The following is a 21,407-nucleotide window of genomic DNA, read 5'->3' on the forward strand; positions in this document are numbered from 1 at the left end:
GAGGAACCAACGGAGCCACGAGGAACCAACGGAACCACGGGGAACCAACGGAGCCACGAGGAACCAACGGAACCAACGGAACCACGGGGAACCAACGGAACCAACGGAACCAACGGAGCCACGGGGAACCAACGGAACCAACGGAACCAACGGAGCCACGAGGAACCAACGGAGCCACGGGGAACCAACGGAACCAACGGAGCCACGAGGGACCAACGGAACCAACGGAGCCACGGGGAACCAACGGAGCCACGAGGAACCAACGGAACCAACGGAGCCACGAGGAACCAACGGAACCACGGGGAACCAACGGAGCCACGGGGAACCAACGGAGCCACGAGGAACCAACGGAGCCACGAGGAACCAACGGAACCACGGGGAACCAACGGAACCAACGGAACCACGGGGAACCAACGGAACCACGGGGAACCAACGGAACCAACGGAACCACGGGGAACCAACGGAGCCACGAGGAACCAACGGAGCCACGAGGAACCAACGGAACCAACGGAGCCACGGGGAACCAACGGAACCACGAGGAACCAACGGAGCCACGAGGAACCAACGGAACCAACGGAACCACGGGGAACCAACGGAGCCACGAGGAACCAACGGAGCCACGAGGAACCAACGGAACCAACGGAGCCACGGGGAACCAACGGAACCACGAGGAACCAACGGAGCCACGAGGAACCAACGGAGCCACGAGGAACCAACGGAACCAACGGAACCACGAGGAACCAACGGAGCCACGAGGAACCAACGGAACCACGAGGAACCAACGGAGCCACGAGGAACCAACGGAACCAACGGAACCACGGGGAACCAACGGAGCCACGAGGAACCAACGGAACCAACGGAACCAACGGAACCACGGGGAACCAACGGAACCAACGGAACCAACGGAGCCACGGGGAACCAACGGAACCAACGGAACCAACGGAGCCACGGGGAACCAACGGAACCAACGGAACCAACGGAGCCACGGGGAACCAACGGAGCCACGGGGAACCAACGGAACCACGGGGAACCAACGGAGCCACGAGGAACCAACGGAGCCACGGGGAACCAACGGAGCCACGAGGAACCAACGGAGCCACGAGGAACCAACGGAGCCACGGGGAACCAACGGAACCAACGGAGCCAGGGGGAACCAACGGAGCCACGAGGAACCAACGGAACCAACGGAGCCACGAGGAACCAACGGAGCCACGAGGGACCAACGGAGCCAACAGAGCCAGGGGGACCCGGGCGGCGCTCACCGGTCGGAGGTGATCCGTATTCGCTCCTCGCTCCCTGAGTGGAACTCGTCGTCCTTCTCGTGGAAGTACGTCTCCAGACACTGAGTCTCGAAGTCGTGCAGCTTCTTCTGGTCCTCCTCGGTGAGGAACAGCTCTGTGGGACGTCAGACAGACAGGTCAGCATCAGAGAGACAGACAGATGGGTCACCATCAGAGAGACAGACAGACGGGTCACCATCAGACAGACAGACAGACAGGTCACCATCAGAGAGACAGACAGACGGGTCACCATCAGAGAGACAGACAGACGGGTCACCATCAGACAGACAGACAGACGGGTCACCATCACAGACAGACAGACAGGTCACCATCAGAGAGAGACAGACAGGTCACCATCAGACAGACAGGTCACCATCACAGACAGGTCACCATCACAGACAGACGGGTCACCATCACAGACAGACAGGTCACCATCACAGACAGACGGGTCACCATCACAGACAGACAGGTCACCATCACAGACAGACGGGTCACTGTGTTGTTTTGTAACAGGACAGTATGGTAACTATAGTGTGTTGTGAAGTACAGTATTTTAATATATTGTATGTTACACAACAGTATGTTAACTACATTGTGTTTTAAGACGTATTGTCACGGTTAAGTATGGTAGCTACATTGTTTCATGACCGTATGTTAACTATATCATACTGTAACTACAGTACGGTAACCATGGTGACTTTACATCTTGCATCGTGACAGCACAGAGCGGCACGGTAACCACGTCGTTGGCACCGGCACAGCGACGGCTACGGCGTCGCATAGAGGAACATAGAACAGGAAGTGAACTCCATCAGACTTCCTGTTTCCTGTTAGGTGGGCGGCGGCGGGGGGGCGGGGGGCGGGGGGCGGGCTTACTGGGGCCGTAGGTGCTCTCCTTCTTCCTCTTGCGACACATGCAGTAGAAGAGGGAGAAGACGTGGCAGAGCAGGATGAAGGGCGGCGGGAGGACGGGCTTCTCATGGTAGGCCATGATGAAGTGGTAGCGCTGGTACTTCCACACCAGGTTGGAGATGGACTTGACCTGCAGGTAGATGTTGCTGCAGGGCGGAGGACACAACAGGAGGACACGTGTGTGAGAACGTGTTTTTGGGAAGTATTTGATGCCCCCCCCCCTACCCTGGAAATCCAGAGTTCTCGCGAGAGCACAATTTGAATTTGCTCTGGGAACGAGCAACATACACACTCCCCGATTCCCCTGGCCCAGAACATTAACAAATCACATCGGTGTATCTGATATAGGCGGGGCCAAAAGCGTTGCTGTTTTACCGACCGGATACGGCAGGAGTCTTATCTATTGGTTAGCTCCGCTGGTCTGGATACGTCACCCCTTGTGTTCTTCTGATTGGTCGTAGTGTTATCCAATTGTCGTGCGGTGATATTTTCAAACGCATGCTTGGTGCCGCCCCTCGAGTCGGGCCGTTCTCATCACTCGTTGCCAGACCGACCCTACAGCTCTCTAGACGTGGCTGTGGACCTCCAGGCTGTGTCCCCCCCCCCCCCAGTGTCTAAAGAGGTGTGGAGGCTCACTTGAAGAAGGCGATGAGGAGGTTGACCATCAGGATGTACTGGACGAAGAGGTAGACGGCCTGCAGCAGGGGGGTCAGCCACACGCTGGTGGTGCACAGCTTCTTCACCGACGCGTCGCTGTTGTTGGCACACACTGCGGAGACAGAGCGGCTCTTTAGGAACGCACGCACGCATGCACGCACACGCACACACACACACACACACACACACACACACACACACACACACACACACACAGCAGCTAGGCCTGGGCGATACGGCTGAAAGACATAACACAATATAACTTGATGATTTCAATAACTTAATTAATCAATAACTATTGAGAATTTGAATGACCTAAAAAGACTAGGAATTACCATGCTGGATTTAAACACTTTTTAACACTTAATATGAACTTCCACTGTTCTCGATATTTGTCGATACAACAATGAAAAACACTCAAATATGGTAAATAAGTATGGAACCGTGTTTGTGTAAACAACCCAGCTGCTAGATTCGATGGTCCAGTCTCTTATCGATATTTATTATTATTATATTTCTTTATTATTATTATTTATTATATATTATAACATGTTTTATTTTGATCAAAAGTCAATCACGTTACGATCATTTATTGTTTTATTGCCCAGGCCTAGCAGCTACACATACAAGCATGAAAATACGCTACACACTGACAGCTACACACTGACAGCTACACACTGACAGCTACACACAACCGTGATAACAACACTCAGTTAATTACAACAGTGTAGGAAACCTGAGTAACCCACACAGGCCTGGGGGCGGAGCCAGGCTTTAGGTTCCACCGGGGGGGGGGGGGGGTGGAACCCAGAGCCCCGCCCGCCCCCAGGGCCGGGTGGGGGTGTGTAGGGGGGGGGAGGGGGCGTGTGGGGGAGAGAGAGGCAGTACTGGAGTGGTGAGGCGCTGATTAGGCTCTTGGTGGTGGTTTGATTGGCACCGGTGGTCGTCTACAGTGACAAATCAGCTCCATGCTGTGAGGAGGGCTTAACGAAATGCTCTTACCAGCGTAGTCGGTCCTAATGTCCTCATCGTCCTTACCATCGATTTCGTACGCGTATACTTCCCCGTACATCATCCAGTAGGGCTGGAACACCACGTCCTTGGCCAGCGTCCAGCTGGGCTCCTCGTCGGGGTACAGGATGGCCTTCCGGGGAACGCCGTAACTCAGCAGGACGATGGCCATGATCACCACGATGTAGAACATGTTGGCCACCTGGGAGCGCACACACACACACACACACACACACACGGGAAGAGACACACGCACAAACACACACACACACACACACGGGAAGAGACACACACACACACGGGTAGAGACACACACACACACACACACACACAGGAAGAGACACACACACACGGGAAGAGACACACACACACACACACACACACAGGAAGAGACACACACACACAGGAAGAGACACACACACACACACACACACACACACAGGAAGAGACACACACACACACACACACACAGGAAGAGACACACACACACACACGGGAAGAGAGACACACACACACACACACACACACACGGGAAGAGACACACACACACACACACACACACGGGAAGAGAGACACACACACACGGGAAGAGACACACACACAGGGAGAGACACACACACACACACACACACGGGAAGAGACACACACACACACACACACACACACACACAGGAAGAGACACACACACACGAATGAGGACGGTAGGAACTTCATAGATTCAAAGACATGTTTCATGTTTAAAATCGTTTTTCATTTATAGTTTGGGTCGGACACACATCCCATCCACGTGTTGGTGACGTGTCCAAATCTAAACCAGTAACAGCAGCAGCGCCCTCGGGGGGGGGGGGGACTCACCATCTTGGCGATCATCATGACGTAGGGCCCGGCCTGCTGGTTGACGGCCAGGATGTCCAGCAGGCGGACGTACCAGAAGACGATGTTGAGGCAGTACACGGTGCGGCCCGGGACGAAGGCCTCGCCGCCCGCCAGCCGCAGCCCGAAGCCCGCGAAGAACGTGACGATGGCCAGGAAGTCGGACACGTTGAAGTAGTCGCTGAACCACACCTTGATCTTCTGGCTGATCTTACCCGCCTCCGACATGAACATCTGCACGCACACCCACCAATGGGACGCTGGTGAGACACCGACGCTTGGTACATGAGCCAATAGGACGCTGGCGTTTGGTATATGAACCAATAGGACGCTGGCGTTTGGTATATGAACCAATAGGACGCAGGTAAAACACTGACGTTTGGAACAAGGTGCATTATTAATACAATCATCTCGGGTTCCGTTTAACGTGGTACAGAAGCGTACCTCGCGGATCTTCTCCACGGCGGAGGTGAAGATGTAGAGGATGACCACCCACTCCTGGGGAGACGGCCACTCGGGCATCTTCACCAGCACCACGTAGGAGTAGAACATCAGGAAGGCCAGGTAGAACAGCTGGACGGGGACACACACACACACACACACACACACACACACACACACACACACACACACACACACACACACACACACACACACACACACACACACACACACACACAGTTTATAAATGGGTTACACACAAACACACGTCTTTTTTCATGCCGCCTTCTTGGGGCCCTTAAATAATTGCCTTTGTGAAGTGGTGACTTATGGAGGATCACTTATTCTTAAGACAACCAGTCAAGCACCAACACGCCCAGTAAGCCCAGTAAGCCCAGTAAGCCCAGTAAGCCAGCACGGCCCACTGTGGCGTCCCAGCAGGCCCAGCCCACCGCCCTGTGAAGCAGCTGTAAGCCGTTCCTGCAGGAACACACGGTGACCCCATGACCCCAGGCCCCCATGACCCCAGACCCTCAGGCCCTCCACATGTCACACAACAGGACGAACACAGAAGACACACGACAACACAGACACCACACGCTACGGTGTGCAGTCTGGAATGGAGACGGCAATCCAGAGCACACATCCAAAACAAATGTTTGTGACCGAGCGGCTGGACTTCACCAAGCTACAACGCTTCCAGAAGGGAGGTCAGCCTCCCCTGTGGAGGTCAGCCTCCCCTGTGGAGGTCAGCCTCCCCTGTGGAGGTCAGCCTCCCAGTGGAGGTCAGCGCTGCCCTCCCCACGGGTCAGAGCTCTGAGAGCAGGGGGGCTCCAGCACGAAGGGAGAGACGGGCCACAGGCCGCTGCTTGGCTTCTTTGCAGAAAGATCAACATGTTACAAACTAAATGCTGGCGAGGCCCGAGAGAGTACAGAGAGACTGCTTTGGATCGATTTTGATCATGACGTTATGAGTGAGTGGAATGAAAGGCGTTTATCAGAAACGATAGCAGAAATGCTTTTCAGGGATGTGAACCCTGCCATCTTCACCATGTTATTAACAATGCTCTTTCATCCTCATCGTCATGTTAATAACACGCTCTTCCATCCTCATCATCATGTTAATAACACGCTCTTCCATCCTCATTGTCATGTTATTAACAATGCTATTCCATCCTCATTGTCATGTTATTAACAATGCTATTCCATCCTCATCACCATGTTATTAACAATGCTCTTCCATCCTCATCATCATGTTAATAACACGCTCTTCCATCCTCATCATCATGTTAATAACATGCTCTTCCATCCTCATCGTCATGTTAATAACACGCTCTTCCATCCTCATCGTCATGTTATTAACATTCTCTTCCATCCTCATCATCTTCATCATCATGTTAATAACACGCTCTTCCATCCTCATCGTCATGTTAATAACACTCTCTTCCATCCTCATCATCATGTTAATAACATGCTCTTCAGGGATGTGAACCCGGCTCTGGTCTTCAGCTCAGAGAGCCGTGCAGGGCTTAGTGTTCGGACCCCTGGCTGACCCAGAGCTCCTTCACTGCGTCAGAAGCACAGCGAGACCCGGAGAGTCAAGAGTCAGCGGACCCTGACCTACACGGCCGACCGCTGGGAACGGAGCGGCCTTCACACCCGGCAAGGCGCCTTTAAACGCCGCCTGAAGCGACTTCATCGGCGTTAAGATCAGCGCTGAGGGACGGCCGCTCCGGGTAGCCCTTCTGATGGCCGCTTTATGGGCACCTGGGCAGTTTCAGCGATGCTATCGGCACATCCCGGCACGACCCTGGACGGAAAGGTCGCCCATTTCCTCTCAGCGATGCGTGGGACCGGCCCGGAGGCGTGACTCATGTGCGCTCATGTGTGGCACGAGGCGGAGACGACGAGTCCCACGGGCCGTGGGAGCGCTTGTGGAGCGGCGCGTTTAAACACATTCAGGGTCAACCCGGTGGCTGAGCGTCACACCCGGTAGAGCCACACGGACCAACTTCTGCTGCTCAAAAGGCTTCGGTTTTTCCCCCTGACCTTCATTTATTTGTGGCGGCCCTCCACACAATATCAACGACATGTTGACCGTCGGTCCTGTGGTCTTTGATCGTGTATTCCATCGATCGTAGAGCTGCTCACAGCGCAGTGATTGGCTCAGACCCTCGTTGCCCCGCCTCTCTCCTCCTGTCTGGCGGCAGTGCGTCTGAGCCCTCCTCTCTGTGGACACTCTGGACAAACATCAGAGCGGGGACCGCAGACGGCTGCTGGCTGTTCCCCGCGGAGAAGGCAGCCGGTGTCGTAACGGTACAGTATGGTCAGCACAGCGTCAGCATCAGGGAGGATGGAAATGGCGACATCTCAACGAGAAAAATTATCTCCTGGTTTCTCCTCGTTGTGTTGGGAGCAGGGAGGAGGGAGGAGGGAGGAGAGAGGAGGGAGGAGGGAGCAGCCAGCCTACCGTGTTGGACCAGAACTTGACGATGGGGGCGTGGTAGAAGGCGTAGATCTTCCTGGTCAGGGGCAGCTTCCGGGACCGGGGGTGGGTCTCCGTGTCGCTCTTCACCTCCGTGGTGTCATGTGACCTGGCTTCTTTAAACACGTCCTGAACAGGTTGGGGGGGGGGGGGGGGGGGGGTGGAGGAGAACGTTAGGAGGAGAACGGGACATTACAGAGACCGTAAAAAGTAGAAAATGCATGTCAAAAAAGAAGAGCAGGTGAGAGGAGAGGAGAGAGGAGGAGAGGAGAGGGACCGCCCACCATCTGGATGTCGTCGGCCATGTGGTGGAAGTTGTGCTCGCTGTCCTCCATGGTCATCTGGTGGTCGTCCTGGCTCTGGGGGATGTGGGCCATCTCCGCCTTGGACTTGTACTCCAGCAGCAGGATGGCAGGAGGGACCAGCATGCTCAGGATCACCTGGGGGGACCCCACACACACACACACACACACACGAACACACACACACACACACACACACACTCTTTGAACGTCAATCCAAATCCTGGAAGGCCGTGTCCAAGTTGAACTCCACGTCTGGTGGGTCAGACGGGTCATGCAGAGTTCAGACCGGGCGGTTAAAGGGAGCCTGTGGGACGATGGTCCACACTGGACAGCAGTAGGTCTGAATCCATTGAACCCTGAAGGGCTGATCATGGTCCCACTTTCACGCGACCCAAGGGGGTTACGGACCCCTTACGTCCACCGCCAGGGCCTGACGTGCGCCTCCCAAAAATTGTAACCTTTCCGTCGAGGCGACGCAGCCGCAAGGGCTGTGATTGGTTCGCTCACTAAAAACCCGACGCAGAACCATAAAGGTTCACGACCGCGTCCAAGCATCTGTGTGGTCAATGTGTTGCGTGAACGTGGAACCATGATCAGTCCTTGAGGAGCCCAGCAGGGTTCAGGCAGGGCAGGTGTGAGTGTGTACTGTGGTGTTCACCCTGGACCCCTCTGAAAGGTGTGAGTGTGTACTGTGAGTGTTCACCCTGGATCTAACCCCTCTGAAAGGTGTGAGTGTGTACTGTGAGTGTTCACCCCTCTGGGAGCTGCAGCTACCTTGTACCAGGAGTTCTTGCGCATGTTGAGCCTCCCCATCCACATGTCCGACAGCAGCATCTGGGTGCAGGTGTGAGCGACGAAGGGCCGCAGGTGGGAGGACACGGCCAGCTTCAGGCAGGTGGAGTTGCTCCAGTTCTTCAGCTCGTAGGTGAGCAGCTTCATGGCCATGGTCTCGTCCTGGCGGAACGACTCCTCCAGCAGGTCCACGGCCAGCGTGCCGAACTCACTGCAGACAGACGGACCACGGACGGGCGGTTAGGGGTTCAGACGGGCAGCGAGCATCGTTAGACATTAATTCATTGATTGATGCTTCAATGAGAGTCGACAAAAGCATTCGTCAAGTCCCTTTTGCCAAACCCTCCCCATCTATACAAATATTATTCCCATCAACGGAGCGGACTGTGCTAGAGTTGTTCCGATACCACCATGGGACATTCCTCAGATTCTGCCGAAAAATCGGGTGTCGGCGAGAACAGAACTCGATCCAATAGCATCACATTTACTACACAGGCAGAGAACATCGCTTAACTCCAAGAATACAAATGTAGTAGTGTATCTAGTGTATCTAGTTCTGCAAAAAAAAAAAATGACAGTAGGTGAACCGACATTGCCGTCATCGTAAGAGAAACCTTCAGTAAGAACAATATACTCGGTATCGGGTGATACTCAGGAATCAGGAATCGGGAAGGACATAAAAGGTATCGGAAAACGTCTCTAGACTGTGCTCCGCCTGGCGGTGAGTCCGCGGCCTGACGAGGCCCTGAACCAGGAGAACCAGGAGAAGCAGGAGAACCAGGAGCCCTACTTGGAGTACTCCTTCAGCTCCTCAGACGTGTCGTCCACCAGGTCGCTCTTCTTGGCCTCGAAGCACATGGAGCGGCAGAGCTTGCAGGCCACCAGCGCCTTGGCCATGTTCTCCTCCCCGTGCTGCCAGAAGAACAGGGCCATCTTCTGCCTCTTCATCAGCACGGCCCACACCAGCAGCTCGTTGAAGGGGTAGGGGAAGCGCCGCGTCTCGGGGTCGTCGATGTCCACCATCTCCTCCTTGCTCCTCTTCTTGTTCTGCTCCGTGGAAGCTTCCGGCTGCAGGGAGGGGAGGTTCATCAGATACCTGACCTAGATCCTCATCACATAGGTCCTCAATCACCTAGGACCTACTCTGGGTTATGAGGCCCTACTCTGGGTTATGAGGCCCTACTCTGGGTTATGAGGACCTACTCTGGGTTATGAGGACCTACTCTGGGTTATGAGGACCTACTCTGGGTTATGAGGACCTACTCTGGGTTATCAGGACCTACTCTGGGTTATCAGGACCTACCCTGGGTTATGAGGACCTAGCCTAGCTTGTAGGGGCCTACCTTGGGTTATGAGGCCCTTCTCTGGGTTATGAGGACCTAGTCAGGTTTATGAGGACCTACTCTGGGTTATCAGGACCTACTCTGGGTTATGAGGACCTACTCTGGGTTATGAGGACCTAGTCAGGGTTATGAGGACCTACCCTGGGTTATGAGGACCTAGCCTAGCTTGTAGGGGCCTACCTTGGGTTATGAGGACCTACTCTGGGTTATGAGGACCTAGCCTAGCCTACCTTGGGTTTGTAGGGCTGGGCGGTCTTGATGAAGTGGCTGTGTCTGGTCTTCTCCTTCTTGTCCGCCTGGATGCTGAAGGTCTCGTGGCTGTTCCTCAGGTGAGAGCCAGAGCCCGCCATGTGGCGCCCCGATCTCTGAGGGACACACACACACACACACACACACACACACACACACACACACACACACACACACACACACACACACACACACACACACACACACACACACACACACACACACACACACACACACACACGTGAGACTAGGCTGTGGTACAGCACGCTATTGTAGTACAGCAACACAAAGTCTCAAAGGTTCAGGCGCTCGTTATCACCTCAAAGAGGTGCAGTGTGTAGTATTTAGTGGCATCTAGCCAACCCCCTAACCACCCCCTCACCACACCTCGCCTTGACATTATCATTATCTCATTATCATCAAGCACAGAGGAATGCGGCCCCTTGATCAGTTTATTATTACACGTAGTTATTGATTCTGTAAAACTATAGGTCAAAGTGATATTGTGTCCTATATGGAGGACGTGTCCTCTGTCCTGGGCTACCGTAGAAACATGGTGGCTCCGTGACAGGGACCTCTCTCAATGTAGATATAAAGGCTCATTCTCATTCAACAAAAACAACCCTTGGTATTTTAATAATAATATAATAATTAATTGAATTTATATAGCGCTTTTCTAGACACTCAAAAGCGCTTTACAGTGAAGGGGGGACCTCACTAACCACCACCACCAATGTGTAGCACCCAACTTGGGTGATGCACGGGACTATACACTAATTAAAACCTACTTATCAACATCACATCCCATAATAATCCACAGCGCTCTCAGAGTCCACCCACCCGGTTGCTGCCGTGCAGGCTGTTGTAAATGGTCCGGAAGCGTTTCCTGGTGTAGTTGCACCTGTAAGTCCCGCCCATTAGGAACTCAATTACCAGGCCCACGTCAATCAAGGTGATCTTATAGTTGGGGGGCAGATTACCCTGGAGGGGACGGAGCAGAGCCACACAGAGACACAGTGAGACACAACGCCACGCCGCTGCACCCGGGCCCAGCGCTGCAGGCACCCACCTACCTGTTTGACATCCCTGACCAGGTGGAGCAGGGTGGGGTTGTTCGAAGGCTGTTTCTATAGCGACGAGGAGGGACAAACAACAACAACAACAAGGGTTATGGGAAGCCCAGTGAGTGAGTCAATGAGTGAGTGAGTCAATGAGTGAGTGAGTGAGTAAATGAGTGAGTGAGTAAATGAGTGAGTGAGTAAATAAATGAGGGAGTGAGTAAATGAGTGAGTGAGTGAGTAAATGAGTGACTAGGAAATGAGTGAGTGAGTGTGAGTGATCAGTGAGTGAAGGAATGTCTGTATGAGTAGATGAGTGAGTGATTGTGTGAGTAAATGAGTGAGTGTGTACATTTGTAAATTAAAGAGTGAATGAGTGAATGAATGTCTATATGAGTAAATGAGTGAGTGAATGTCTGTATGAGTAAATTGATCAGTGAGTGAGTGAATGAATGTCTGTATGTGTAAATGAGTGAGTGAGTGAGTGAGTAAATGAGTGAGTGAATGACTATGGGTAAATGAGTGAGTGAATGACTATGGGTAAATGAGTGAGTGAATGACTATGGGTAAATGAGTGAGTGAATGACTATGGGTAAATGAGTGAGTGAGTGAGTGAGTAAATGACTGAGTAGATGAGTGAGTGAGTGAATGTCTGTATGAGTGAGTGAGTGAGTGAGTGACTATGGGTAAATGAGTGAGTAAATGACTGAGTGAATGTCTGTATGAGTGAGTGAGTGAGTGAATGGCTATGGGTAAATGAGTGAGTGAGTGAGTGAATGGCTATGGGTAAATGAGTGAGTGAATGACTATGGGTAGATGAGTGAGTGAGTGAGCCACCGTGTTGTAGAGCTCCTCCAGCCGCTGGATGGTGAGGAAGCGGTGCAGGCTGACCCCGTTCTCTATGAGCAGCTTCACAAAGTCCACCCGGTCCATCACCAGAGCGTCCAGCATGGCCTGCTCCAGAGAGCCCACCTACACACACACACACACACACACACACACACACACACACACACACACACACACACACACACACACACACACACACACACACACACACACACACACACACACACACACACACACACACACAGTAGACTATTTACCTGGCAAAATACAATAATGTAGTCCAAATAACTTCATTCCTTATGAATATGAAGCACTATACGATTACAGACAGGCGCCTGGCTGTACGATCAGAGGGTTTATCGCTGTGAATGACGGGGGCCACTGAGGGGCCACAGAGCCTCCTGATGAGCCAACATCAGGATCACACAAGCCGCCGCGTGGCGGCCGGCCAGGGCCGCCTCGTCCGCCAGACGCGTGGTGGACCCGCTGCTAGAGGCTCCAGAGTGGAGCCGAGTCAATGACCCCCTGAGACCAACACACCCACAGCCACACGTACCAGGAGCTGCTGCCCGTACACGAAGACGTGGTTCTTGGCGATGTCCACGCGGTCCCAGGCCAGCGTCAGGACCAGCTGATCGAAGGCCATGGCGTTTGTTCCTGGATGAGAAGACACACATGCTGAGAGTTAGCACCAGGAGCCGTGGTGCTTTCAGAGGGAAGGGCTGTTCACACCAACGAGGAGGCACACATTTTACCGCTGGCCAAACCCGCGGATGGTTGAATGAATGAATGAATGAATGAATGAATGGCGCGAACAACCTGGATTTCGCGTGATTCTACGCGAGCAGACTTCGAAACGCAAGGGCCACTTTTCTTTCCACCGAATCATTCAGTACGCGGGTAGAATTATTTGCTTTGCTTTCGGTGTGAATGCACAGTAAGGTTCACCTGGCCGCAAGCCACGTGTGGGAGCAGGAAGGGATGGCCCAGGATGATCCTCCTGCCAACACGCCTGCTAACAGAACCCATAGCAGCTTCTAGCGCGGCGGTTCTACAATAAGACTGCGCTTCAGGCTCAGAGCCCTGTTTGGCTTTGGAAACGGAGACGGTTTGGCACGGAAACCTCCGTGGGCTCCAAAGGCCCGTGGAGCAGGGGATGGGTTTCTGTTTGACCAAGATCAGATCTCCATGTGAACTATGTGGTTCTGTACGGGCGTGGCCCACCCCTCTCCTCAGGGAAGGACTCCTGGTCGACCAGTTCCACCACAGAGCCAGCCCTTTGGTTTCAGCCTCTCCCTGACCCCCGAAACCACTCAAATGTCATCATTCACTAAATAAAAAGAACTATAAAAAGACATTAAAAAAAAACTTGTTCTATCTTTGCGGTAAAGCTTGAAGAAAAGCATCTTATTTACACCAAAGGTAGACTACATGAGCATGGTCCCTCTGTCTGTCTGTCTGTCTGTCTGTCTGTCTCTCTCTCTACCCCTCAACCAAAAGTAAAACAAGCCAGAGACCAGAGGGGGGAAACGGGCTGAACCTGATCTGTGTCCACACTGAGAGGAGCACAGGGGAGGGAGCACAGGGGAGGGAGGACAGGGGAGGGAGGACAGGGGAGGGAGGACGGGGGAGGGAGCACAGGGGAGGGAGGACAGGGGAGGGAGGGGGGGCCCGGCCGGGGCTCCAAACAGCTCAATAGCAGAATGAAAACACAGAGGCCCTCTCTCTCTCCGTCCAGGACCAACAGGTCAGAGCCTAGCATGGGCTCCTGGGGGCCCTAGCACGGGGTCCAGGGCCCTAGCACGGGGTCCAGGGCCCTAGCACGGGGTCCAGGGGCCCTAGCGGTACCAAGCCCGGCCCCATCCCCCTGGTCGGGGTGGGCTCCTGGGACCGTAGGGAGCCTGTAGTGAGGAGGAGGAGGAGGAGGAGACGCAGCAGCAGGAGGAGGAGGAGGAGGAGGAGGAGGAGGAGGAGGAAGAGGAGGAGGAGCCGGCCGTGAACCCACCTTTGAGCAGCGCCCTGAGGATGGCCACGTCGATGTCCTGGTGGTCCTCAGAGCTGAGGTGGAAAACCGTGATCTGCAGGCACAGAGGAGACAGGCCGTAAGGAGACAGGCAGTAAGGAGACGGGCAGTAAGGAGACAAGGCAGTAAGGAGACGGGCAGCAAGGAGACAGGCAGTAAGGAGACTTGAAAGAGAAGCATCCTAAGACTGCTACAGTCAGAGCTGCGTTATGATCAGCCACATTCTCCTTTTGATTAGTGTTATTAGGACTTATCTCGTTTCCTTATTACTTTAGTACCCTGTTATCTGAAGTATGTGAGAACACGTACAGCTTCAGGGCAACGGCCGTAATTGGCCTCGCCTTCCTTTGATTTTATTGTGATCGTGAGAGATTAATGGGGAGCACCACGCTAATAGTCTATAGATCATTACAGAGAGCCGCTCAGGGAACGGCGGCGCGCGGGGGGGGGGTGGAGAGGCTCACCAGCTCTTTGCTCTTCATGCACTCCATGAGCGTCTGGAAGAGGTGGATCGCGTCGCCGTGGCTGAAGTTGAAGGTTTTCTTGATGGTGGCGATGATGTCAGCCTCCACGCCGTCGGGAAGGCCTCTGGGCGACGAGAGACGAGGGCGACAGAGAGGAGACGTTTGGTTACGCCGCACAGGGGCCACTGCTGCTCCATTACTTTTGTTTTTGTACACGTCTTGATCCGAGAGACGCTGTGGTCCCGTTTATTCTGGGCTCCCCGTTTCAGGACGGGACGGGGGGGGGCTCTACAACTCAGTTCAACGACTCATATTTATTCTGCTTGTGGTTGTTTAAAAATCTCCAGCAGAGTTCTTGTTAGCCTCTCTTTAGATTGAGGTTGGATTAGACTCCGTGCTACGAGGGTGGAGCCCAACTGGGGGCCTGGGGGGTCGTGACCTCCATCGCTCCACATCTCACCTAGACTGGGTACCCCCCCCCCGCCCGTTCTGCCGGCGATTTGAGTTCGCCCTGCAGAAGGGTCTGGAGAGGAGCCATACATTTCTTTCTGCTTCCGATAGGTTTTTTGGGGGAGCCAATCGCCAAGCTGGCTTCTCCCCCTGGCGCGCTATTGGCTGGTTTAACACAACGACGACAGGGAAGCGACGGCAAGCAGCCCAATGGCGTACAGAGTCAGTTGAACCAGGCCCGTTGATCACACCTCTTGTGCTGAAGAAAATAGACCTCTGAAGAATAAGTCCCACCTCCGAGGCTCCGGTTCCCTCGGTCAAACGTCTACGGGGAATAACACGGGGTTTATGAACGATCGTACATAACACGCTCTGTAGGCGGCGGAGAAGTAAAATCTGCGTCACGTTTTGAACGACACACTTTCTCCATCTAGTTTCCACTGGAGTTTTTGGATTGTCGGTGCCGTTAAAGTAGTAAACAATTATTAATGCTACTTTAACTTGAACGTCTATGTACGATCGTTCATAAACCCAAACGTGTAATTCCCCCGTAGACGTTTGACCGAGGGAACCGGGAGCCTCGGAGGCGGGACTTATTCTCCAGAGGTCTATGACAGCAGCCTCCCCAGACCAGGCTCAAACTAGAGCCGTTTCTCAATTCACGTTCTCGTGTGTTCTCGTGTACTTGCGTTCTCGATAAACGTCATCAGTGGTAGCCCAAGCACTGTTCCAATTCCAAGTACGCGAGAATGCGAGTACTGTCGTAAAACCCGTGTGTGTTCTCGATGCGTTCTCGATGAGGCCGTTCTACCGATGAGGCCGTTCTACCGAGGACGCATCGGAGGTGACTCGTGTGGACTTGGGACCGTTAAATATCCCAGAATGCATCATCGAGTCCGCTGCTGTTCCAATTGCAGGTGCGTACTCGCGTTCTCGGAAGTCCGTACTTGAAAGTCCGGACTTGCCAAGTACGTACTTCCAAGTCCGCGAGAACGTAGTCCGCGTACTTGGTATTGAGAAACGGCTTAGGACTGAGCCTGGTCTGGTCTCCTAGATTGATGGTCTGGCGGTAGCCCGGCCACAGCTCACCCCCCCTCCTCCGTCTGCTTGTGGATGTAGGCCAGGATGTCGGCGGCGCGGCCCGTCCCCTCGCACACCACCACGGGCACCGGGGGGCTCTCCTGCAGGTAGTCCAGCACCGTCAGGATCACGTTGGGCCCCCCCTCCAGGATCAGGGCTACCACCGGGACCCCCTGCCCGATGCCTGGAGCGGCACACACACACACACACACACACACACACACACACACACACACACACGGTCCCATTAATCTACTGGTCCCACCCGCCCACCTGACTAACGGTCGGGGCGGCAGACCTCCGTGATGCCCCCACCTCCTCTTATCTCTGGCCGACAGCCAGAGACACAATGCGCAACAGCCTCAACAACAGGGCGGCCACTCTGTACTGTTCTCTCAATGTAACGTCCCAGTATGTGGTGTCCACAGGTCCACAGGTAGAATTAGTAGTTGTGTTATCTTAACAGACGACTCACTGCTTCCTGTCCTAGTCCTGCTCAAAGTGACGAGCCCACATGTTTACATTCCTGTTAACACATTAAAGGAGTATTTGCTTTAATCATTAACGAGATCCAACCGCTGCCCCGGGCGCACGCGTTTAAATGTTTGACTTTGGGAAATGGATTACAGCCACAGAGTCCCTGTGTGAAGGGTTGTGTGAATGTACGACCACAGGTGACCTCTAACCAGCCCACCCTGAGCCAGCTCCTAAGCCCTCTGGCTGCCCGTTCAGAGACAGGGGCTGAGGCTGTCCTCTCCTCCCTCCGTCCTCTCCTCCCTCCAGCCTCTCCTCCCTCTGTCCTCTCCTCCCTCCGTCCTCTCCTCCCTCCAGCCTCTCCTCCCTCCAGCCTCTCCTCCCTCCAGCCTCTCCTCCCTCCAGCCTCTCTCAGTGGGGGCTGAGGCTGTCCTCTCCTCCCTCCAGCCTCTCCTCCCTCCGTCCTCTCCTCCCTCCGGCCTCTCCTCCCTCCGTCCTCTCCTCCCTCCGGCCTCTCCTCCCTCCGTCCTCTCCTCCCTCCGTCCTCTCCTCCCTCCGTCCTCTCCTCCCTCCGTCCTCTCCTCCCTCCGTCCTCTCCTCCCTCCGGCCTCTCCTCCCTCCAGCCTCTCCTCCCTCCTCCCTCTCTCAGTGGGGGCTGAGGCTCTCCTCCCTCCGTCCTCTCCTCCCTCCTCCCTCTCTCAGTGGGGGCTGAGGCTCTCCTCCCTCCGTCCTCTCCTCCCTCCTCCCTCTCTCAGTGGGGGCTGAGGCTCTCCTCCCTCCTGGTGCCTCAGAACGGTCACACCTCTGCTATCAGCTCCATGAAGGCATTTGTTATGAACTCCTGCGTGACAGAGGCTACTCCGCCACGTTGTGACCGGTGGTTTTCCACCACTCAGAATCCACGGTGGAAATGTATGCATGGCCATGACGACACGGCTCATAGGTCCAGGGTCAGGAGGACGGGAGATAAGGAGAGAGAGACTCAGAGAGAGAGACAGAGAGAGAGAGAGAGAGAGACAGAGAGAGAGACAGAGAGAGAGACTCAGAGAGAGAGACTCAGAGAGAGAGACAGAGAGAGACTCACAGAGAGAGAGAGAGACAGAGAGAGAGAGAGAGACAGAGAGAGAGAGACTCACAGAGAGACTCAGAGAGAGAGACGGAGAGAGACAGAGACAGAGAGAGAGAGACTCACAGAGAGACGGAGAGAGAGACAGAGAGAGAGAGAGACAGAGAGAGAGAGAGAGACAGAGATTCAGAGAGAGAGACGGAGAGAGAGAGAGAGAGAGAGACAGACTCAGAGACAGAGAGAGAGAGAGAGAGAGAGAGACAGACTCAGAGAGAGAGAGACAGACTCAGAGAGAGAGAGAGAGAGAGAGAGAGAGAGAGACAGACTCAGAGAGAGAGAGACAGACTCAGAGAGAGAGAGAGAGAGAGAGAGAGAGAGAGAGAGAGAGAGAGAGAGAGAGAGACTCAGAGAGAGAGAGACAGAGAGAGACTCAGAGAGAGAGAGAGAGAGAGAGAGAGAGAGAGAGAGAGAGAGAGCGAGAGAGAGAGAGAGACTCTCACACAGACAGAAGGAGAGAGAGACAGATAGAGACAGACAGACAGACAGACAGACAGACAGCAGACTGACGTGCGTGGATCCTCTGCAGGTTGATGTGTTTCTCCAGCTGTCGGCGGAGCTGCACCTCGGCGCCGTAGCGCCCCACCGTCCCGTCGTCCACCAGCAGGAAGTGGGAGTGCGAGTTGTTCAGGACGTTGAGCTTACTGAGCGGGTTCAGCAGCGTCTGGTACGGAGCGATCACCTGGAGGAGGGAACACACACAGGGCTTTAGAACCACACACACACAGGGCTTTAGAACCACACACACACAGGGCTTTAGAACCACACACACACAGGGCTTTAGAACCACACACACACAGGGCTTTAGAACACACACAGGGCTTTAGAACACACACACACACACAGGGCTTTAGAACCACACACACACACAGGGCTTTAGAACCACACACACACACACACAGGGCTTTAGAACACACACACACACACACACACACACACACACACACACACAGGGCTTTAGAACCACACACACACACAGGGCTTTAGAACACACACACACACACACACACACACACAGGGCTTTAGAACACACACAGGGCTTTAGAACACACACACACACAGGGCTTTAGAACACACACACACACACACACACACACACACACACACACAGGGCTTTAGAACACACACACACACACACACACACAGGGCTTTAGAACCACACACACACACACACACACACACACGGCTTTAGAACCACACACACAGGGCTTTAGAACACACACACACACACACACAGGGCTTTAGAACACACACAGGGCTTTAGAACACACACACACACACACACACACACACACACACACAGGGCTTTAGAACCACACACACACACACACACACACACACACACACACACACAGCTTTAGAACCACACACACACACACAGGGCTTTAGAACACACACACACACACACACACACACAGGGCTTTAGAACACACACACACACACACACAGGGCTTTAGAACACACACACACACACACACACACACACACACACACACACACACAGGGCTTTAGAACACACACACAGAGAACACATAGGGCTTTAGAGCCACACACACACACACACACACACACACACACACACACACACACACACACACACACACACACACACACACACACACACACACACACACACACACACACACACACACACACACACACACACACACACGATCATGATTTCTTTTGTTGTGCTCTCTTTTAAAAGAGGCCAAGTACCTTTCCTTTTGGACCTCATACGTGCATAAGGGTTCTCAGACTACGAGTTCATCAGAACAACCAACTTAAATCAAGTAATGACTTTCATTTCCTCTTTTTATTGAACGTTTTCGTCTGTGTTGTATGCTGTGTGAATGCACGCTTGTACGTCTAAAAATGGATATGCATTTTTGCATTTTCTCACACACACACACACACACACACACACACACACACACACACACACACACACACACACACACACACACACACACACACACACACACACACACACACACACACACACACACACACACACACACACACACACACACCCCAGTCCCAAGGCAGCAGTGCTGCTTACGTCTCTTCCGATGAGGTCATTGCGGTTCTCGATCACCCCCCAGGGAGCGATGCCGATGGTGCAGATCTTCTTGGAGGACCTGGTGGAGTGGTCCTTCAGCGCGTCGCCAACATGCTTCGCCACGCCTAGGAGGAGAAGGAGGAGGAGAAGGAGGAGGAGGAAGAGAAGGAGGAGGAGGAAGAGAAGGAGGAGGAAGAGGAGGAGGAAAAGGAGGAGGAGGAGGAAGAGAAGGAGGAGGAAGAGGAGGAGGAAGAGAAGGAGGAAGAGGAGGAGGACGGCCGTTAGGGACTATAACCGGACCCGGGGTTATGGATGGCACGGTAGTATCCATTATGTTCTAATGAAAGACCCAAAACAATCCGTTACCATATACCATATGTTACGTTCTCAACCCTAGGGTACTTTTACTCTGAAGGAGAGCATTGTTGCTCTGCTCCTCCTCTGATCTGAGCGGGGGGGGGGGGGGGGAGCGGCCCTCAGCTGTAATCCGGGCTCTGGGTAATGGGCCGTGTGAGTAATGGTTTAAACACTATGATCGAGAGGGCCGCGTCGGCCGGGCCGGGTCAGACACGCCCGGACGCCGGGACACGCCCCTCAGCCCGCCTCCCTGCTGTCTGGGGGGTTAGCCTAGCGCTGCTGTCTGGGGGGTTAGCCTAGCGCTGCTGTCTGGGGGTTAGCCTAGCGCTGTTTTCTGGGGGGTTAGCCTAGCGCTGCTGTCTGGGGGTTAGCCTAGCGCTGTTTTCTGGGGGGTTAGCCTAGCGCTGCTGTCTGGGGGGTTAGCCTAGCGCTGCTGTCTGGGGGGTTAGCCTAGCGCTGTTTTCTGGGGGGTTAGCCTAGCGCTGCTGTCTGGGGGGTTAGCCTAGCGCTGCTGTCTGGGGGGTTAGCCTAGCGCTGCTGTCTGGGGGGTTAGCCTAGCGCTGCTGTCTGGGGGGTTAGCCTAGCGCTGCTGTCTGGGGGGTTAGCCTAGCGCTGCTGTCTGGGGGGTTGATGTGGGCGCTCAGTGGGGCCTACAGGAGGAGCCCTGAGGCCTACAGGAGGAGCCCTGAGGCCTACAGGAGGAGCCCTGAGGCCTACAGGAGGAGCCCTGAGGCCTACAGGAGGAGCCCTGAGGCCTGGAGGAGGAGCAGCCTTGAGGAGGAGCAGGGTGTGGTGCGGACGCCGGCGGCTCCTACCCGTGTTGACGCCCCCCGTGAGGATCCAGGCCCCGGTGGTGACGGCCGCCTTGATCAGCCCCTTGCCCACCACCTGCTTGATGCGCGGGTGCAGCTCGAAGTTCTGGATGCCCCCGTGCACCGAGATGAGGATCTTGGGGAGCTCCATCTGCCACTCCCGCAGCAGCAGCCGCAGCACGTGCTCCGGGGGCGAGTCGTGGGACAGACGCACGTACTGGGGGGGGGACGGGGGGACGGGGGGGGACACACGGACGTCAGCAGCACACGGGAACAACAACGCAACCGCCGTGTACTGGAGTAGGTT

General features: G+C 54.4%; 1 protein-coding gene across 1 annotated transcript in view; it reads right to left on the reverse strand.

Annotated features, from left to right (window-relative positions):
- Nucleotides 1-21,407, reverse strand: part of LOC311356071 (transient receptor potential cation channel subfamily M member 7-like) — a gene marked incomplete at its 3' end in the record, with an annotated part of 45,042 nt that overhangs the window by 13,945 nt on the left and 9,690 nt on the right. The window contains 21 exon segments of the mRNA XM_084475853.1: nt 1,263-1,395; nt 2,157-2,338; nt 2,829-2,961; nt 3,888-4,062; nt 4,716-4,967; nt 5,178-5,306; nt 7,645-7,788; nt 7,944-8,099; nt 8,739-8,967; nt 9,547-9,824; nt 10,330-10,464; nt 11,189-11,329; nt 11,422-11,475; nt 12,244-12,378; nt 12,812-12,912; nt 14,261-14,333; nt 14,743-14,866; nt 16,282-16,456; nt 18,380-18,551; nt 19,932-20,056; nt 21,104-21,317. Coding sequence (XP_084331979.1) covers nt 1,263-1,395; nt 2,157-2,338; nt 2,829-2,961; nt 3,888-4,062; nt 4,716-4,967; nt 5,178-5,306; nt 7,645-7,788; nt 7,944-8,099; nt 8,739-8,967; nt 9,547-9,824; nt 10,330-10,464; nt 11,189-11,329; nt 11,422-11,475; nt 12,244-12,378; nt 12,812-12,912; nt 14,261-14,333; nt 14,743-14,866; nt 16,282-16,456; nt 18,380-18,551; nt 19,932-20,056; nt 21,104-21,317 — 3,260 coding nt within the window.

The sequence above is a fragment of the Micromesistius poutassou genome, assembly GCF_964030765.1.
Source record: "Micromesistius poutassou genome assembly, chromosome: 12".
NCBI classification, from domain to species: Eukaryota; Metazoa; Chordata; class Actinopteri; order Gadiformes; family Gadidae; genus Micromesistius; species Micromesistius poutassou.